This window comes from Tachyglossus aculeatus, chromosome 1 (assembly GCF_015852505.1).
Source record: "Tachyglossus aculeatus isolate mTacAcu1 chromosome 1, mTacAcu1.pri, whole genome shotgun sequence".
NCBI lineage: Eukaryota > Metazoa > Chordata > Mammalia > Monotremata > Tachyglossidae > Tachyglossus > Tachyglossus aculeatus.
In genome coordinates, this window is record NC_052066.1 from 165,513,395 (window position 1) to 165,535,113 (window position 21,719).

Genomic DNA, 21,719 nt, shown 5'->3' on the forward strand with positions numbered 1-21,719 from the left:
CATGGGCCTGGGAGTCAGAGGACCTGGGTTCTAATACTGACTCTGCCATTTGTCTGATATGTGACCTTGGGCTAGTCACTTAACTGATCTGTGTCTGTTACCTCATCTGTAAAATGGGGATTTAATCCTACCCTCCAACTTAATCGCTGTCCCATGTGAGGCTCACAGTCTGTCCATCCTGATTACCTTTTATCTGTCCCTTTCTTTAAAACAGTGCTTGATATCAGTGCTTGGCATATAGTAAGTACTTAACAAATTCCACTATATCATCATTATTGTTTTTCTTTGTGGGCAGGGAATGTGTCTGCTATATTGTTGTATTGTACTCTCCCAAGCATTTAGTACAGTGTTCTGCACACAGTAATCACTCAAGAAATATGATTGATTGATTCCTTCTTTACAGGATGTAGGGGAAGGATGTCCTGTTTCAGTTTGGGTTTTTCTGTCTGGAATTTTCCTAAAATGAAGGCAGTTCCTTTCTTTTGTTTTCCTGTCATTCTTTCATGCTTGGTCCTGGGTTTGGGGGTTTTTTTCCCCTTTCTGTGCAGGAATGGGGAAGGAATTCAGCTTGTGGTATGGAGGTTGGGAGAGGGTAGAAAAACTGCTGAGTATCACTCTGCTGCCCACGCTTTAAAGGACTGTTGTGCAGCTTGAAATTCCTCAAATACCCATTTTATGATGGACTTTCTTTTTCTAACGCCAAAGTCAGATTTTATTTTTCCGTTTTGTCTTTGGAATTAAGGAATTGCCGTAGACTCTTACAGTAAATTTTGTTTCCCTTTTCACAATTGTCAAGTTCGAAAGACAACTCTGCCTGTGCTCTTAACATTTTCCACAAGAAGGTGCCAAAAATAACTAGACTACCTGTTGTGGTAATCACTCAAGGTGTACTGCCCAAATGAGTTAATTTCACAAAGTGGAAAGGACTGTAATTGTTAGCTTGGGTAACTTACATTTTGACTTCTCCAGTGGGCAATAATCCCTAAGGGCAGGCTTGTGATTGCTTTCTGATTTTTTCATTTCAGCTGTTGATGTGACTGCCAGACTCCCAGATTTCACCCTAGCCTGTGATTGGCTGCCTGGCAGGGGTGTACGGGTGCATACACAACAATACACAGACACACACACACACACACATGCACATAGGTTTTAAGGCAAGGGCCTGAGGGCCGTTGCCAAGAAGAGCTAGAGACTCATCAATCGATAATATTTATTGAGCACATACTGAACACGTGGGAGAGTATAATAGAGTTAGTGCACCCTATATCTGCACTCAAGGAGATTACCATCTAGCTGGAAGACTGAGAAGGGTGAGAGCAAAGATAGGCCTCTCTTGGGGAGATGAGCATAAAATGGGGACAGCCAAGCCAGGGAAGATAGGTGGGAGTCTGGGCAGTCTGAGCAGTTAATGGCAGAATCAATTTGTCCAAAAGAGATGAAATTGGTGTGTTTTTTAATTATGTAAAAAGCTACTTTGCCCGCCTCGCTGTCTTCATTGTTGGCCATACTCTGTCCATTTTGGTATCAGCCATGGCAAAAATAAGACTGGCAGGAATGCAAGCTCATTGTGGACAGGGAATATGCCTGTTCATTGTTATATTTTACTCTCCCAAGTGCTTAGTACACTGTTTTACCCACAGTAAGTGCTCAGTAAATACAATTGAATAAATGAATAAATGACTGGATGAATGAAAGTGGCAAATGACACTGACTAGGAGCCTGGTTCCAGAGCTTTCTTGACTGAGGCTTGCCCGTCAGTTGCGATAGAATACTCCAACATCATCATCGTTAGGAAAATGGAATTAACTTCAGGTGAAGGGATATTAGTGTATACTTCTGTATGTTGATAATGATGCATATGGGAGGGATTTGTTTGGATTCTTTTGGGTTCTGTGGACCCTTTTCTAGTGATCTATTCATATTAATGTCTGTAAATTACTTAGTCATATTAATGTTTGACTCCCCCTCTAAACTGCAAGCTCGTTATGGGCAGGGAACATGTCGGCTAATTCTGTGGTATTGTACTCTCCCAAGCACTTAGTGCAGTGTTATGCACATAGTAAGTGCTCAAGAAATATGAATAATGGATGAAAAGGTTGACTGTGGGATAGTCCGATGAACATTTTTCTACTTTGTTCTCCCTAGTTTTGACTGCCATCGCAGGAACAGCGGATGGGGAGCCCTGTCACTTCCCGTTCCTCTTCCTCGAGAAGGAGTATGCAGAGTGCACAGCGGATGGCAGGGAAGATGGCAGGCTGTGGTGCGCCACGACCTATGACTACAAGAGCGATGAGAAGTGGGGCTTCTGTGAAAGTACATATCACTATCTGTTGATTCCATTTTATGGCTATTCTGATTCCCTGTCCATATTCAAATACGACCCACTTCCTCAAATGAGCCTCTTCTTGCACTTGGATTTGCACCCTTTATTCACTCCATCCTCAACCCCACAGCACTTATTTTCGTCATTTATATTAATGTCAGTCTCCCCCTCTGGAGTGTAAGCTCCTTGGCAGGAAACGAGCCTACCAGTACTGTTGTATTGTACTCTCCCAAGCACTTAGTATGGTGCTTTGCATACAGCAAGCGCTCAATAAATATGAATGACCGATTCATTTCTTTTTTAAATCACTTTTGTCCAATGCTTACGCAGCTGGTGTTGTAAAATAATGTTTAGGAAATTGTTGAAATTAGATGCTTTCTAGGTACCAGTGGTACTGATTGATAAATTTATTAAAAGCCTGTTGTGTGCCTAGCACTGTTCTAGGCATTTGAGGAGATCCTGAGTGTTGAAGAGTGTGGAGGAGCAACTTTTGCTATGAAGTGAAACAATTGAATAACTTAAGTGGCCCGTTTTCTTCCTTCATAGCTGAAGAACAAGCTAATAAGAGACGGCAGATGCAGGAAGCAGAAGATTTGTACCAGATTGGAATGAAAATTCTAAATGAAAGCAGTAAAAAGGCTCAGAAGAAAGAGTAAGCATTGTCCTGCCCCCTCCCTTTCTAGTTTAATTACAAAAATAGGCTATCTCTGGGGAAAATGATCAGGTGATGTAGAGGGATTCTGGGCAGTGGATGCCTCACAAAACATCCTCAGGATGGGGTAAAGGGCTCCCAGCCTCCCAGGTTGGGGAGACAGGGGGATAACAGTGACTATGCATGGCCACATTCAGTCTCCCCTTGCTTCCCTGAGTGGCCTAAGGCAGTAGTCCTGTTTGACCCCCTCTCCTAGAGGTATCCCTGCTTCAGAACAATTGTTCTTTGGAAGATTTAGGGGAGGCCTATGAAAATCCTGAAAAATCAGGTCCTTGTTACACGTACATTCTTTTAACCTCATGTCATAGCTGAACTTGGAGAAAAATCCTTCTAGGTGGAGGTACTAGGGCGGCAGAATAGAATGAATTCAAATAGCTCTCATTAGCTATAGCAATTACCCTGAAATAGCTAAAAACGAACATCTCTGTAGAAGGAAACTCTAATAGGGTAGAATAGTATGCTTTCATTATTCTGTGAAGTAGGCAAATAAAAACAAATGCAGTAAAGTCATTCCAGTTCCTACCTGAGGGAGAAAATCCTTTTGCAAACATGAAAAAATAATTAATTGGGCTGCAGGAAAATGTACAAGTTCATTCTGATTTATTCAGCTGAGTCTTCTGTCTTTGACATTTGTATATTGAGGGAGCAATACAATGGTTGTCTTCACTGACTTGTCAAAACACTTGTTAAATATTGAAAGTGAATATTAAAGCCATTAAGAAACACTAGGGAAAATTGATAAAGCATGGGTCAGGGAGTCAGGAGACCTGGGTTCTAATCCCAACTCTGTAACCTGCCTGCTGTGTGACTTTGGGCAAATCACTTAATTTCTCTGTGACTCAGTAGCCTCATCTGTAAAAGGGGGTAAAATATCTGTTCTCCCTCCCCGCTTAGACTGTGAGTTCCATGTGTGGCAGAAACTGTTTTTAATGTGGTTATCTTGAATTTCCTTGAGCGCTTAGTGTGGAGCTTACTTACATGCTTACTAAATCCTACTCCCTCCTACCTAGACCGTGATTCCCGTGTGGGACAAAGACTATTTCCAACCTAATTATCTTTTATCTACCCCAGTGCTTAGTACAATGCTTGACACATAGTAATACTATTATTATTATTATTATCATCATTATTACATAGTAAATGCTTAGCTAATACCACCTTTTAAAAATTATTATGTCTCCAGTGTCTATGCCTGAGAAGAATTTGGACAGTTAACATAAATATTAAAGCTTGAATTTTTGTATTTTTCTCATAAAATTCTCCTTTCCTAACAGTCCTGAGGAATTATTAATTTTTTACAGTTACTGTCCTTGCTGTTGGGGAATTCTGGGTCTTTTGGAAACTGAGCCGCATCCCCTCTTAGTTGGACAAAAGGCCTTCTGTGTTGCAGCAGAGAGTTCTCTCTTCTTCTCTGTCCCCAAAGCTTTAAATATGCTGTCTTCACAATATTTAGAAATGCTGATCCAAGTGGTGGAAAAAATCAGTATGTGGTGGTCTGCAGTCTTTTCCCAACTGATTTGTGGATGTGGTCTTTTTGCTGCCTCCAAATGCACTTCTTCATGCAGGGTGCCTTGAAGCAAAGAAAACCCCTTCGCTTCAGACTTTCAAAAGCCTCCTGAGGCCTTGCAGCAGTTCACAGTCCTGGGGTCACAATCTCAGGATTGCCTTAGGGGATCTAAGATCTCCACTTGGGAAACAATTGTCTTAGAATTTCAAATGGCATTAGTCCCCATGATGAAAGAATTTTTGGAAAGCAGTGATCAGTAATTGCATTGCAATAATTCCTTCATTAGTCCCATCAGAATTAGCATGTCCCTCTAGTTTTCTTTCTGAGTTCTGTATTTCATTGTGGACTTTAATATTTGAGAAGCATTATCAGGTATTATAATGATATGCAGAGCATTCTGGTTTTAGATGTTCAGAAAATCATACCCTTATACTTTATGTGTATACTCTCTGTCATCTCAACTCTGAGATGACTGAAGTGCCTGTTGACTTTACATGATATGGGGCTGATTTTGACCCTCCGATTTTTGTGAGTTCATTTAGTTTTTTGCTTTCTATCATAGATCATAACCTTTATGTTTTGTGCATCTTTTTAGAGCTTATCAGTACCTTCTGAAAGCTGCAGACATGAACCATACCAAAGCAATGGAGAAAGTGTCCTATGCTTTTTTGTTTGGGGATTACCTGAAACAGAATGTCCAGTCAGCTAAAGAGCTGTTCGAGAAACTCACGGAAGAGGGGTCTCCTAAAGGGCAAATGGTAAGCATGTTTTTAGGAACATCTTATTATATAAATACTGTCATGACAGGCTGTTGTTAGTCATATTTATTGAACACTTACTGTGAGCACTGTACTAAGTGCTTGGGAGAGCACGACGTGACCGACTTGGTAGACACATTCCCTGCCCACATTACAGTCTAGAGGGGGATGTTCAAAAGATCTGTTTTCATGCTTTCCATTTCATATCCTTACAAAAAGTAAGACTATTGATCTGCTATTCGACTTCTATTCAACCTACTTTAACCTTAATCAATCAATGGTATTTATTAAGCGCTTATTGTGTGCAGAGCACTGTACTAAGCACTTAACCTTAAGAAAAATAACTCTTGACCATCTACTTTCTTGGTCAGTGTGACTCCTGGCAGTTGTGAGGTAGTATCCTAAAGTTGACAATTACAACTAGTCCTGACTGACCAGGCTACCATCAACTTCAACAATTTACTGCAGCTTATTACATTAACAATTGTTCTAGCAGAACCTTAGATCTGAATGTGTTTTACAGTGAAATTGGCTTGGCTTAGTTTAGAAGCACATACCCTCATGCATTTAAAAAAAAACTTTAAATGACAAGCTGGTTGAAACAAAAATTAACTTGTTCTTTATAGTGTAGAATTTGAGTAAGATAAAACTAGCCAAAGATAAAATAATCCTGTTCAAGGCAATCAAAAAGTATTGGGAATCTTAACAGCTGTGTACCATGAGGTGGAATGCTACAAAATGTCCCTTAGCCTTGAATGTAGTGTTTTTCCATTGTCAGACCACATTAGGCGGAGTAGGATGATTTGTTTCCAGCTTTTAGCCCAGATGTTGACACAAAGCAAACACTTAATACATACCAATGTTATTATTAATTGCATCAAGATTCAAGGCAGTATTTTGTTCACGATACAGGTAACGAATATAATAATAATAATGATGGCATAGTTTACATGCTTACTATGTGCTTAGCACTGGTCTAAGCACTGGGGAGGATACAAGGTGATCAGGTTGTCCCACATGGGTCTCACAGTCTTAATCCCCATTTTACAGATGAGGTAACTGAGGCACAGAGAAGTTAAGTGACTTGCCCAAAGTCATACAGCTGACGGTGGAGCCAGGATTTGAACCCATGACCTCTGACTCCCAAGTCTGTGCTCTTTCCATTGAGCCACGCTGCTTCTCTAGTCTGTACATATTTGTTTCTACCAACTCTGGACTCTCCCGAGGGCTTAGTACAGTGCTGTGCACATAGCATGTGCTCAAATTCCATTGACTGATTACGTGAAAGTTGGGTTTTTTTGTTAGAAACGCAGTTCTCCTATAATGTGAAGAATGCTTTCTTTAAAACCCAACCTTAAGAAAATTAAGAAAATTGTGTGCTGTAGCACTCTCCCTTCCAGTGCTGCACCCAATGTGCTTAAGCTATTTTTTTCTGACATGTTGGTATGCCCTAATAACATTGTCAAGCAAACATTCTGTAATAGCATTGTAGCCTGTACATCTAGTGAAAACACATGACATGATAGAACTGTGCATACTGCATTATTTTCTATAGCTTATTAATGGTATTAAGTGCTTGCTTTGTGCCAAGCACTATACTAAGCACTGGAGTAGACATAAGATAATCAGGTGAGGCACAGTCCCTATTCCATTTGGAGCTCAGAGTCTAAGTAAGAGGGAGAGCTGGTATTGAATCCCCAGTTACAAATGAGGAAATTGAGGCACAGAGCAGTTCAGTGTCTTGACCAAGGTCACACAGCAGACAAGTGGCAAAGAACCCAGGGCTTTCTGACTCCCTGGCCCATGCTCTATCCACTAGGACAAGCTGCTTCTCATCTTTTACTTATTTATGGAAATCCCTAAAGATCCTATATATTTTTTCTGTTAGGTGAAGCAAACATCTAGATCCAGGGATTGCCCACAATACCATGTGGCTATGTTCTTTGAAATGTGGATGTATCATGGGATGCATATGGGATATGTTTTCCCTTTTTTTGTTTTTGGTATTTGCTAAGCACTTTTTATGTGCCAGATACACAAACTAGTCTGGTTGGACACAGTCCACGTCCCATGTGTGGCTCACATTCTTAATCCTCTATTTATGGATGAGTAAACTGAGGCACAGAGAAGTTTAAGTTTAGTTACATGCACTAAAAGAAGACCTGTCACAGAGCTGCTGGAAAACTAATATGGAATTCTTTTTTGTGCCATATGCTGAGTTAAATGTCACACAAATGTCACACAAATGACTCTAAGCTCACTGTGGGCAGGGAATGTGTCTACCAACTCTTTTGCATTGTACTCCCCCAAACGTGAAGTACAGTGCTTTACACACAGTAAGTGGTTAATAAATACCATTGATTGATATGCATTCTGTACTAGTCTCCTAACTATCTTGTTCTGGGAAGAAATTTAATTCTGTATTTGAAACCCTTCAAGGAGCATCTTGCTGTAATGTAGTTTTACAAGCCACTGGTCTCCATCTACACCCAGTCCCTTGGAGAACTCATTTGCTCCCGTGGCTTCAACTACCACCTCTGTGCAGATACATCTACATCTCTAGACCTGATAACTCTCCCTCTCTGCAATCTCGCATTTCCTCTTGCCTTCAAGACATCTCTACTTATAATCCCACTCAAATCCTGTCCTCCCCTAGACTTTCCCATCACTGTTGTCAGCACCACCATCCTTCCAGTCTCACAAGCCTGTAACCTTAGAATTATCCTTGATTCTTCTCTCTCATTTAACCCACCTATTCAGTCTGTTTTTAAATCCTGTTGGTTTAAACTTCACAACATCGCTAAAATCCTCCCTTTCCTCTCCACTCAAACTACTACCACGTTAATCCAAACACTTATCCTATCCCGCCTTGATTTCTGAATCAACCTCCTTGCTCACCTCCCTGCCCCCGTCACTCCCCATTCTAGTCCATACTTCAGTCTGCTGCCTGGATCATTTTACTATGAAAACATTCAGTCCATGTTTTCCCACTCCTCAGGAACTTCCAGTGGTTGCCCATCCACCTCCACATCAAGCAGAAACCCCTTAATCATCAGCTATAAAGCACTCAATCACCTTGCCCCCTCCCACCTCACCTCGCTTCTCTCCTCGTACAACTCAGCCCTTGCACTTCCCTTCTCTAATACCAACCTACTCACTGTACCTCGATCTCGTCTATCTTGCTGCTGACTGCTCTCCCACGTCCTGCCTCTGGCCTAGAACACCCTCTTCATATCCCACAATTACTCTCCCCACCTTCATAGCCCTGCTGAAGGCACATCTCTTCCAAGAGGCCTTCTTTAACTGTCCTCATTTCCTTTTCTCCCACTCCATTTCTTGTCACTCTGTTTTGCTTCCTTTATTCATTAGCACCCCCTCCTTGACCCCACAACATTTACAGATCAGTAATGTAGTTATATTAATGTCTGGCTCCCCGTCTGGACTGTAATATCATTGTGGGTAGGGAATGTGTCTGTTACACAGTTATATTTTACTCTCCCAAGTGTCTAGTACAGTACTCTGCACACAATAAGCAATTAATAAATGTAATTGATATCCTCATTGTGAATTTTATCCTTTCCTTTCCCCTGCACCTGCCCCATTTAATCTCACCCCGCTCCTTTTCATTTTAGGAACATTTATAATTCCCGATCCTTCCAAGTCAAGGAGCAGGCATTTCCATAATTATGCCCAGAAACAGACTTGATCAATCAGTCAATCAATCGTATTTATTGAGCGCTTACTATGTGCAGAGCACTGTACTAAGCGCTTGGGAAGTACAAATTGGCAACACATAGAGACAGTCCCTACCCAACAGTGGGCTCACAGTCTAAAAGGGGGAGACAGAGAACAGAACCAAACATACCAACAAAATAAAATAAATAGGATAGAAATGTACAAGTAAAATAAATAAATAAATAAATAGAGTAATAAATATGTACAACCATATATACATATATACAGGTGCTGTGGGGAAGGGAAGGAGGTAAGATGGGGGGATGGAGAGGGGGACGAGGGGGAGAGGAAGGAAGGGGCTCAGTCTGGGAAGGCCTCCTGGAGGAGGTGAGCTCTCAGCAGGGCCTTGAAGTTTGAACACAAATGCCATACCCACAGGCCACCTCTTAACTCCTCCTGTTGTAATCCCTCCAACTTCTCCCCCTCCCCATGTTTTGGAGGAGAGAGAGAAAAGAGAGGAGCATCTGGAGGTATTATCCCTATTCAGAAATAAACAATATGTAATATCCCAGGAATATTTTTGTGTTACAGAAGGGGAAGATCAAGAGAAAAAGTTTTCCAAATCCTTCTGAATACAGATTGTGTGTCATTTAAAATTTTGCTTTCAAATGGAAGACCCGGTGAAATCATGTTTAGTCATACTAATCCCTGGGAGAGAGAAGGGAATGGGGAGGAAAAAGAAATCCCTTTGTTTTACAGTCAGAGTTCTCACAAGAGAAAAATAAATTTTCAGTGTCTTAATTGCAGGTCTTAAGATACAGTCTCCAGTGCAGAGTTATAAACACAAGCTACAATGCTAAAATTTGGCCTGTCCTTGCATTATTGCTGAGTTTCTATGCCAACCCTCACTCAGAACCCTGTTACTAAAAGCCCATTCTTTTTATCACATATTTTAATTTCAGGCTCTTGGCTTTCTCTATGCCTCTGGTCTTGGGGTCAACTCGAGTCAAGCAAAGGTAACTATTAGAGCTTCATTATGCTTTTTCTTGTCTTGGATAAAAATGTGTATCTATTCAGTTAACTGTCTGTTGTTTCACAGGCGTTGGTATATTATACGTTTGGAGCACTCGGGGGCAATCTGATAGCTCACATGGTTTTGGTGAGTAAATTGTGTTATCTGGGGAGTTACGGGTTTCCTTGAGAAGGAAGTTAGACAAACTGTAGAGCAAACAGTATTAGGTTATGTCATTTGCAGGCTCTTCTGGGTTTTTCTGGTTTTCATCCTGACAGCTTTTTGCAGGTGATTTAAATCTATTTACCTTAGTGAATAATTTAAATGTTTCCCACTAAGCGGTCATCTAAGTCATTATGTCTGACTTTAAGCAAGTTGTTTTGTTTTGGTTTTGTATCTAAAATACTGAACCCCACCCCCAAATACAAAGGTATTTCCTAGTGGCACAGTGAAAAATTGAAAAATCGAGGCCAGCGTAAAACTTAGCTCATTACAGTGTACCTCTGAGTGGGAGAAAAGATGTTATTGAGGAGTAGAATGTGTTTTCTAGAAACACTTTACAATCACTCAGTGGTATTTATTTATTGAGCACCTGCTTTGTGCAGGGGACTGTACTGAGCACTTCGGAGAATATAGGTCCACAGAGTTGGTAGACATGTTCCCTGCCTGCAATGAGCTTACAGTCTAGAGGACAGTAATGAAGTCATCAAAAACTGTGCATTCAGATTGATAAGCACATGCCAAGCAAAGGATTGGGCTTTCTGGTAATGGTAAATGATACCAAAGAAAGGGCTTACTGGTGCTAGTCTAATGTAAAGTGTGGGATTTTGCATTAGAACTTAATAGTGGCTTTCTGTCAAACGCTACTCTGATGTAGGTTTGTCAGTCAAGCGCATTTATTGAACACTTACTGTGTGCAGAGCACTGTACTAAGTTCTTGGAAGAGTACAATATAACAGACACATTCCCTTCCTACAATGAGCTTACAGTCCAGAGGGGGAGACAAACATTAATGTAAATAAATTACGGATGTGTACATAAGTTCTGTGGGTTTAGGATGGGGAAATGAATGAAGGGAATAAGTCAGAGCGATGCAAAAGAGACTGGGAGAAGAGGAAAAGAGGGCTTAGTCAGGGAAGGCCTCATGGAGAAGATGTGCCTTCTATAAGGCTTTGAAGAGGGGGAGAGTAATTGTTTATCGGATTTGAGGAGGGGGGACATTCCAGGCCAGAGGCTTGTGCTCCTAGTGGGTCTCCTGACCTCTTTTGCCCTTAATTCCTTGGTTTCAAACTGAGGAGTGACAGACTCAGCCACTCACCTAATTCTCAAGGGTCTTGTCCTGGAGCGATTCTGTGGAAAAAAGCAGTAACAAATTAATGAATTCCCTGGACTGAAGTCATAATGAAGCCAGGGTAGTGTTTTGGTTATTATTCATTGAAATAGCTCAGTGGCAGGTGCCAGTGAAACTTACAAGTCTTTTGTTGTTCATGATGGTGTTTTTGTTTGTTTTTTCTCTTTCAGGGTTACCGGTATTGGGCTGGGATTGGGGTCCTACAGAGCTGTGAATCTGCCCTTACTCACTACCGTCTTGTAGCCAATCATGGTATCTCTTCCTTGTTTTTGCTTCCTTCTCCCATTTCTCTAATTGAGAGTAATTCTGCTCCCTAAGCAGGAGATCGGTCTGCCTTAAGTCCGCAGAGCTGTGTCTCTGCTGACGTAAGAAAATTGCTTCTCATTCTGTGGTGCACCGACATGATGTGGCACTCTGTGGCAAGGGACACTAAAGCTAGCTCGTAGCAACATTTGGGTTGTGGGCGGCATGAGGAGGAGTATGGGATCTCTAGCGCCGTCATTGGTTCAGATGCTCCTGTCTCTTCTGAATCTCTTCAACTTATCTGAAGACCCCTCTAGACTGAAGATGGTTGAGGGCAGGGACTGTGTCTGTTTATTGTTATATTGTACTCTCCAAAGCACTAAGTGCTCTGCACACAGTAAGCGTTCAATAAATACAGTTGACTGACTGACTGAAAGCAGATCCCTGGGGAGGACAGGAGTAGGCTGTACTGCAAAACTGTTGCTTGGAACCATGGGGGAAGAGGAATGGTTTTCCGCAAGAGCTCATGTCAGGAGTAGAGGTATATGATTTAAGAAACATTTAAAGGTAAAATTGGTGTCTACACAGACTTACCTACACTGTGGCACCTAATTTTTATGCACCTACTGTGATGAACTGGAAGCAGCATGACCTAATAGTAGCATACTTCTTGGACTGACTTTTGCAGGAATACTTAGTTTTCCCCTTCCATTTTACTTGGATTCTTTTGAAAAGGCGTGTGTTCTATTTGCCAACCCATACACTACTAGCCATTGAGTGGTATTTACTGAGCACTTTCCGTGTGCAGAGGGCAGCACTGAGCGCGTGGAAGAGTACAATACAATAGAGTTGATAGCCACATTTCCTGCCCACAAGGAGCTTACAGTCTAGAGGGGGAGGCAGACGTTAAATTATGGGTACGAACATAAGTGCTGTGGGGTGGGGGGTGGGGTGAATATCAAGTGCTTAAAGGGGCAGATCCAAGTGCCTGGGCAATGCAGAAGGGAGAAGGAGTTGGGAAAGTGAGGCAGCCAATCCGTGGTTTCCATTTAATAGAAATGAATAAATGAGTCCCGAGGTGTGTTTGTCCAAACTTGTATAGACACCACTGGCATCTGTAGTTAGATCACAGGTCTCTTGTGTTTTTGTTTTTTTCCCTTCAACTTCCCTGTCTATTGCATGGTTCTTCTCAACTCCAGTGGCCAGTGACATCTCGCTGACGGGAGGCACAGTAGTGCAGAGAATCCGCCTGCCTGATGAAGTGGAGAATCCCGGGATGGCCAGTGGCATGCTAGAAGAAGATTTGATTCAGTATTACCAGTTCCTAGCAGAGAAGGGAGACGTGCAAGCTCAGGTATGCTTAAAGCTCCAGACTGAGGGCTTGCATGTGTTGCCTTTCATTCTGGTGGACTTGAGGTGAGCTGAGAGCATATTCAGCCTTTGGAGGAAATGTGTAATTCTATTTGGTCATTTTCTGGGCTCTGTGGGAGGGGACATTGACAAAATAAAGGCAAGAGGTGGCTTAGGACAGAGGAATAAGCCATCTGTATTAGCTAACTAGCGGACATCAGGTGCTGCTGCTCTACTAGGTAGTGAAGTGACCAATATCACTTCAAGTGCCTATACTTGCGTTTTCTTTAGAGCAAAACGTTTGGCATGATCTTCTTGAGGGAAGTCTAAGGCTCAAGTGTTTTGTATTAGCCACTCCTGCCTCCCCTGAAGTGATATTCAGATTTAGTAGTGTTAGCTGTAGCGTGGCTCAGTGGAAAGAGCACAGGCTTAGGAGTCAGAGGTCATGGGTTTGTATCCCGACTCCTCCACTTGTCAGCTGTGTGACCTTGGGCAAGGCACTTAACTTCTCTGTGCCTCAGTTACCTCGTCTGTAAAATGGGGATTGACTGTGAGCCCCATGTGGGACAACCTGATCACCTTCTATACCCCCCCAGCACTTAGAACAGTGCTTTGCACATAGTAAGCGCTCAACAAATACCATTATTATTATTACTGTCTGGATTAACAAAAATAATTGACAAATGCCCTAATCTAGTCACAAAATTGCCCCCATTTTTTTGCATACAGTGTGCATCCCCAAAATAAGGGTGGAGTTATTACATGGGAATGAGAAGCAGTGTAGTCTAGTGGATAGAGCACAGGCATGGGTAGTCAGAAGGACCCGGGTTCTAATTCTGGGTCCACCACTTGTCTGCTATGTTACCTTGGGTAAGTCACTTCACTTCCCTGGGTCTGTAAAATAGGGATTAAGACTGTGAGCCCCATGTGGGGCATGGACTGTGTCCAACTTGATTACTTTTTATCTACCCCAGCACTTAGAACAGAACATGGCACCTAGCTCTTAACAAATACCATAAAAAACAATGGATTGTTGTAATAAGGGGAGCAGGAGAAAAAAGAGAAGAAAAGAAGGTAGCCCACACACTTTGCTCCTCTAACGCCAATTTAGCCATGGCCTAGCAGAAAGAGTGTAGGGCGTGGGAGTCAGAGTACCTGGCTTCTAATCCTGGATCAGGCACTTGCCTGCTGTGTGACCTTGAACAAGTCACTAAACTTATGTACCTCAGTTTCCTCATCTGTAAAATAGGGATTAAATACCTGTCTCCCTACCCTTTTATTGCATCTGCCCCAGTGCTTAGTACTGTGCTTGGCAGAACTGGGAAGCAGCATAGCCTAGTGTATAAAGCAAGGGCCTGAGAGCCAGAGTACCTGGGTTCTAATCCTGACTTCACTACTTGCCTGCTGTGTGACCTTGAGCAAATCACTTAACTTCTCTTTGCCTCAGTTTCCTCAACTGCAAAATGGGGATTCCAAACCACTTTTCACTCCTGCTTAGATTGGAAGCTCCTTGGGACTGTATCTGACCTAATTAATTTGTACCTACTCCACGACTTAGAACAGTGTTTGCCACATAGTAAGTCCTTAATAAATAAAACATTTTAAGAAGTCCTAACAAATACCACAGTGATTATCATTATTATTACTATGTACTTTCCCTTTGTCTTACCTCATTCCCCCAGTCTCGTGGACCAATTGCTCACATACTCCATCCTGCCTGGAACTCCTCCCACATATCCAACAGACCAGCACTCTCCCCATCGTCAAATCCCTGTTGAAATCATATCTCCTCTAGAAAGCCTTCCCTGACTAAGCTCTCACCCTCATCCCACTCTATTTTCCTTCCCTACTGCCTTGCCCATGCACTTGCTGCCACCCACTAAGTCAGTCAATCATATTTATTGAATGCTTACTCTGTGCAGAGAATTGTACTAAACATTTTGGAGAGTACAACATAACAGACACATTCCCTGCCTACAGCGAGCTTACATTTACTCACCTCACCCCCACAGCCCTTAAGTGCTTATCATGGTAGTCAGTCCCTTCCATTACCTATAACTTTAATGTTTGTCTTCCACACTAGAATGTCAGCTCCTTGGGAGCAGAGATCATGGCTACTATTTTTATTTTCCGTCCTTCCACTCCATCCAAACTGCTGCTTCGTTCTTCCAAGCACTTATCATATGCCACCTTGACTACTGCATCATCTTCCTTGCTGACCTCCCTGCTTCCTGTCTCTCCCCCATGTAGTCCATACTTTATTGGTCTGACCAGATTATTCTTCTAAAGTATAGTTGAGTCCATGTCTCCCCACTCCTCAAGGACCTCCAATTGTTGCCCAGCCATCTCCAAGTCAAACAGAGACTTCTTATCATTGGCTTTAAAGCCCTCAAACAGCTCTCCCACTCCTACCTGATTTTGTACTACAACTCAGCCCTCACACTTCATTCCTCCAAAGCCAACCTACTCAGGGTACCTCGTCTATCTATCTGGCCCCTAGCCCACGTCCTCCTTCTGGCCTGGAACACCCTCCCTGGTCATATGTGACAGAATGTCACTCTCCCCACCTTCAAACACTTAATCAAATTACATTTCCTTTCAGCAGGCTTCCCCAACTAAGCCCTTATTTCCTGTACTCCTCTTTCCCCTACTCCTTCTCCCTTCTGCATCTCCATTAAGATGTGAGGAGCTTAATGAGGAGCAGCACGGGCTTGGGAGTCAGAGGTCGTGGGTTCTAATCCCAGCTCCGCCACTTGTCTGCTGAATGACCTTGGGAGAGTCACTTAACTTCTCTGTGCCTCAGTTACATCATCAGTAAAATGAGGATTGAGACTTTGAGCACCACATGGGACAACCTGATTACCTTGTATTTATCCCAGTGCTTAGAACAGTGCTTGGCACGTAGTAAGTGCTTAACAAATGCCATAATTATTATTAAGCCCTTGATAATTGGTCATGCATCCATCAGCCCTTATGTACATATCTAATCTGTTGTCTCTCTCCTCCTCTAGACTGTAAGCTCCTTGAAGGCAGGGAGTATGTCTACCAATTCTGTTGTATTGTACTCTCCCCAGCACTTAATACAGTGCTCTGCACCCAGTAAGTGCTCAATAAATACTGTTGATTTATTGATAAGGAAAGAGTGCACCTGAGACTGTGTTCCTTACTTCTTTTGCTCTGCCCCAAATGCCACATACATTCAGCATTCAGTGAATTAACTCTCCCCAACACCACTGTATAGTTGGAGTTCTCATCCTTCTCTGCTTCTCCTGTCGTGGCCCTGGACATTCTTAATGAATTAATAATCCCCACCTGCTTTGTTCCCCATGGCTGTCACTGTTAACAATTAAGTGTTTTATTTTCTCAAAAATCAGTTTGGGGTAGTTAAGCTGTGGTGGCAATTAAATACAGTAGATGGTTCACCAGCTTCCTGTTGTGGAGGTAAAAAAAAGTGATAATTACAATATTAGGTTTCTTCTGTTAATCAGTTATATTTGTTGAGCACTTAACATATGAGCCCGTGGTTGGGTAGGGACCATCTCTATATATTGACGATTTGTACTTTCCAAGCACTTAGTACAATGCTGTGCACACAGTAAGCGCTCAATAAATATGAATGAATGAATGAATGTGCAGAGCACTGTACTAAGCACTTACAAATAGATGGATCCGTCTGTGACCTGCCGCATTGATCCCAGAAGGTATGGGAATATGAAAAGGGAAATAATTTGCTCTTGGTTAAAATTGTAGGTTTATTGAATTACTATAGCATCATTCATAGTCTGTCTTTTTAAAACTTCTCATCTCTGTGTATTGAACTAGATTTATATGTTTGAATACTCTTGCATTGTGTTTCAGGTCTGGTTTTAGTTGTGTAATATAAATCCAATCAAGCATTCCTGCCCAATTATTTTCTTTAAATTTCAGGTTGGTCTTGGACAACTCCATTTGCATGGAGGACGGGGTGTGGAACAAAATCACCAGGTAACTGGCTTATCTGCATTTAGTTATCCTTCTGCAGGAGTATCTGGAAGGGATGAGAGAGGGAATAACTGCAATTCTGAAAAAAGACCTACATGTTATTCGTAACTGGGGTGCAAGTTGCAGGAGCTTGATGCCAACGTACGTTCATTTCATTATTAGGAACAAATATTAAAGCATTACATCCTTCTGTTCATAGTCTGAGAAGCAGCATGGCTTTAAGGAAAGACCAGTAGACCGGGAATTAGGAGATATGGGTTCTAATCCTAGCTCCACCACTTGCCTGCTGTGTGACCTTGGGCAAGGCATTCTATTTTTCCATGAGACTGTTTCCACATCTGTAAAATGGAGATTAGGAGGTACCTTTTTTCTTTTTTAAAAATGGTATTTCTTAAGCACTTACTCTGTGTCAGGCACTGTACTAAGCACTGGGGTAGACACAAGGTTGTACAGAGTCTGTGACCCACATGGGGCCCAAAATCTTAATCCTGTGTCCTTGAGACTCACCTGCAGACTTTGACAATGAAATTGTACTAATGCTCTTTTCTTGGTCTCAGGCTACTGGGCGTGAGCACTGCTCAGATTTCAGTGGTTTAATGGCAATAGATATTTCCTCCCAGCCACAGGACGTATATTAGAATTATTACAGAAATGGTGATGTGTGCATTGGGCTACCCACACTCTCCTAGCCAGTCCCCTGGTGCCTAGCAAAGTAAACTGTAAACTTGTGGGCAGGGAGCATGTCTCCCAACTCTAAATTGGTAATCTTGTGGATGGAGCAAGAGCCTTGACTGTAAGCCCATTGTTGGGTAGGGATTGTCTCTATCTGTTACCAAATTGCACTTTCCAAGCTCTTAGTACAGTGCTCTGCACACAGTAAGTGCTCAATAAATACAATTGAAAGAATGAATGAATGACCTGAGTTTAATCCCAGCACTGCCACTTGTCTGCTCTGTGACCTTGGGCAAGTCACTTCACTTTTCTGGGCCTCATTGACCTCATCTGAAAAATGGGGATTAAGAGTTTGGGACCCATTGGAATAGGGACTGTGTCCAACCCCATTGTTTTGTATCTACCCCAGCGTTTAGGACAATGCCTGGCACATATTAAGTGCTAAACAAATTACCACAATTATAATTTGAAGCAGCATGGCCTAGTGGATAATAATAATAATGGCATTTATTAAGCGCTTACTATGTGGAAAGCACTGTTCTAAGCGCTGGGGAGGTTACAAGGTGATCGGGTTGTCCCACAGGGGGCTCGCAGTGTTAATCCCCATTTTACAGATGAGGGAACTGAGGCCCAGAGAAGTGAAGTGACTTGCCCAAAGTCACACAGCTGACATTTGGCAGAGCCGGGATTTGAACCCGTGACCTCTGACTCCAAAGCCCGGGCTCTTTTCCACTGAGCCATGCTGCTTCTCACAGGTCTGGGATTCAGAAGGCCATGGGTTGTAATCCTAGCTCCGCTACTTGTCTGCTGTATTAGCTTGGGCAAGTCACTTCACTTCTCTATGCCTCAGTTACCTCATCCGTAAAACAGGGATTAAGTGTGTGGGCCCCATGTGGGCCAGGGACTGTGTCCAACCTGATTACCTTGTATCTACCCCAGCACTTAGAACAATTTTTGGAACTTAGTATTATTCTCCCTCTCTACTGTAAGCTCACTGTGGGCAGGGAATGTTTCTGTTTATTGTTATACTTTGCTTTCCCAAGTGCTTAGTACAGTGCTCTGTACTCAATAAATATGATTGAATGAACTCTCCCAGGCACTTAGTGTTCTCTGCACTGAGAAGCAGTGGAAAGAGCACAGGCTTGGGAGTCAGAGGTCATGCGTTCTAATCCTGGCTCTACCACTTATCAGCTATGTGACTTTGGGCAAGTCACTTAACTTCTCTGTGCCTCAGTTACTCCATATGTAAAATGGGGATTAAGACTGTGAGCCCCTTGTGGGACAACCTCATTACCTTGTATGTAACCTAGCACTTAGAACAGTGCTTGGCATATAGTAAGCGCTTAGCAAATACAATCATTATTACAGTAAAGTGCTCAATAAATAAGATTGGTTGGTGGCACACATTACAAGACAGCTGGGGGCAAAGTGAGGCCATCTGTGATCATAGAAGAGCGAGTCTTTGAGATCTCGACCGGAATGGACACCACTCTGCCCTCCCCCATTGTGTAAATTGTCATTCAGAATGAAGTTCAGGGTGAATTGGTGAGGGTCACAGAGTCTTTTCCACTTCTGAAAAGCAAAAAATAGAAAATGAAAGACAAAGCAACAACAACAAAAATGCAGTTCTCCTTCACACAACTAGACTAACTGGGCAAGGAAAAAACAGAAATGTCAGGACCTATTCAGGCCAAGGATGGTGATTTCAGAGGGTAGCACAGCAGTGAAAATAATAACCAGAATAACTGTGGTATTTGTTATGTGCTTACTATATGCTAAGCCCTGTACTAAACACTGAGATAGATACAAAATAATCAGGTTGGATACAGTCACTGGGGAACTCAGCCTAAGCAGAAGGGAAGGGAAGCAGCATGACTTAGTGGATAGAGGACAGGCCTGGGAGTCAGAAAGACCTGGATTCTAATCCCAGCTCCACCACATGTCTGCTGTGTGACCTTGGACAAATCACGTAACTTCTCTGGGCCTCAGCTGTAAAATGGGGGTTGAATGTGAGCCCCATGTGGGACAGGGACTGTGTCCAACTTGATTGACTTGTATCTACCCCAGTGTTTAAAACAGGGCTTGGCACATAATAAGCACTTAACTAGTACCAGAATTAGTATAGTATTACCCTTCTGTTGCCAGGATCCAGTTTGTACGCTTATATTGAATGGGGTACTCACCTCTGCTGTACAAAATATTGGCAGTTAAAAGTGCCAGCTAGCAGAGTGGGAAAGGGAAATTAAAATAGGTGGAGTCTTTGCACGCTCCATTATATGCCAAGCTAGATTTGCTACTCCATGTCAGCCAGGAGGTAGGGTGCAAGGGAACTCTGCCTCTAAGCTCGTCTCTATACTGTAAGCTTGTTGTGGGCAGGGAAAGGTCTACCAACTCTGTTACATTGCAGCAGGGTGTGGATAGACCAGAAGCCTGGGAGTTAGAAGGTTGTGGGTTTTAACCCCAACTCTGCCACTTGTCTGCAATGTGACCTTGGGCAAGTCACTTCACTGCTCTGTGCCTCAGTTACCTCATCTGTAAAATGAGGATTGAGACTGTGAGCCCTGTGTGGGACAAGGGACTGTGTCCAACTGGATTTGCTTGTGTCCACCCCAGTGCTTAGTTCAGTGTACTAAGTGTAGCTATAAACCTTTCTCCACTTTATTCCTGCAGCTGTTTGCTGATTTTAGTGCTATAATTATTTTGTGTTGTACTCTCCCAAGCACTTAATTGAGTACTCTGCCCATAGTCACTCAATATATATGATGGATTGATATCCAAATCAACCTTTACAACAGCTGAGTGGGATTTGATTTTTCCACCAATCTGTCAGTATATCTTTTGGGGAGGCAAAAAGGAATTCTGCTTATTCTGACTGAGCTTCATCATCTTTCCATTGTATTTTTCAGCCAGTCAGTGGCAGGTATTTGTTGAGCACTTACTCTGGCCAAGGTACTCTGTCAAGCACTTGGGAGAGTACAGTAGAAGTCAGTAGACCCTTTCCCTGCTCTCAAGAAGTTTGCATTCTAGCAGGATTTATGTGGGTGAGTTTGTAAAAATTTTGGCCATGTACTTATAGAAGAGTGAGTGCCCAATCTCATTTTTCATTGCAAGAACAATTAAGCTTAGAATAAGGTTGGGGCATTTGATTAACACTAGTGGTCAGATATGGCATCTGACTGTCCCTTCCCCAAGAACTATAGAAGCTAAAATTTTTCTCATGTTCTTGTCTTTCAGCGAGCTTTTGACTACTTCAATCTGGCAGCCAATGCTGGCAATTCTCACGCTATGGCTTTCTTGGGAAAGGTATGGTATATGGTGTATGCTGAATGTGTGTTATGCAATGCTGACTTGCTATGGCAAATTGGGCATTCTCAGTAGGCTGCCCACTTCTTCTTTTTGCCAAAAATCAACTGGAAGTGAAACATTCCCCCAAATAGCTGCCTGGTACATTTTCTTTGAATATTGAATTGAAAACAGTTCTTGTCCTTTGCCATTTTAAATTCCTCTTGACAGGGTGCAGCTTGACTCATTTTACTCCCACATTGTCGGGAGAATTGGGGTAGCGAGAACCATAAAATTCCATGATCAATTTGCTTTCCCTCCATTGTGAGGATGAAAAATTCACATTTGAAGAAAACAGACCAAATTGCCTTTTTTTTTTTTTTTGAACTTTCTAAATAAAATGTGCCATCCTTTAGCTGTGTTTTGGAAGATCCAAAGTTAAAATCCATCCATTTTTTTTCAATCTGTAGTTCTTATGAACAAAAAACCCTAAAGCTAACTGGGTTGAACTTGTACTTTCAGGTAAAATTAATCTTTTATGTGAGTCAGTCATTTCTTCTGAGTACTGGTGCTGAGTAAATAATATACTGAAAATCTCTTAAGGTAATCAAGTCAGAAATAGTGCATAGTATAGTGCTCTGCACACAGTAAGCACTTAATAAATGCTATTACTACATTTGATGGGATATAACATTAAATCCTGCCATTGCACCAAGGAAAGTCAAATAAGACCCCAGCAGAGGTTAAACACCAGTTGACATTGTTCTAGTAGTTTTGAATAGGATTTTCCACAACCCTATCAAAGAAATACTTCAAACCCCCTTGTTTAATGTAGAAATTCTAGTTGTTCTTG

At 42.2% G+C, this 21,719-nt stretch overlaps 1 protein-coding gene across 1 annotated transcript in view; it reads left to right on the forward strand.

Annotated features, from left to right (window-relative positions):
• SEL1L (SEL1L adaptor subunit of ERAD E3 ubiquitin ligase) overlaps window positions 1-21,719 on the forward strand; it is an 81,755-nt gene that overhangs the window by 38,940 nt on the left and 21,096 nt on the right. The window contains exons 4-12 of the mRNA XM_038752571.1: window positions 2,146-2,313; window positions 2,870-2,975; window positions 5,138-5,300; window positions 9,938-9,991; window positions 10,075-10,134; window positions 11,509-11,590; window positions 12,781-12,935; window positions 16,859-16,915; window positions 20,819-20,887. Coding sequence (XP_038608499.1) covers window positions 2,146-2,313; window positions 2,870-2,975; window positions 5,138-5,300; window positions 9,938-9,991; window positions 10,075-10,134; window positions 11,509-11,590; window positions 12,781-12,935; window positions 16,859-16,915; window positions 20,819-20,887 — 914 coding nt within the window. The remainder of the gene's footprint in view (window positions 1-2,145; window positions 2,314-2,869; window positions 2,976-5,137; window positions 5,301-9,937; window positions 9,992-10,074; window positions 10,135-11,508; window positions 11,591-12,780; window positions 12,936-16,858; window positions 16,916-20,818; window positions 20,888-21,719) is intronic.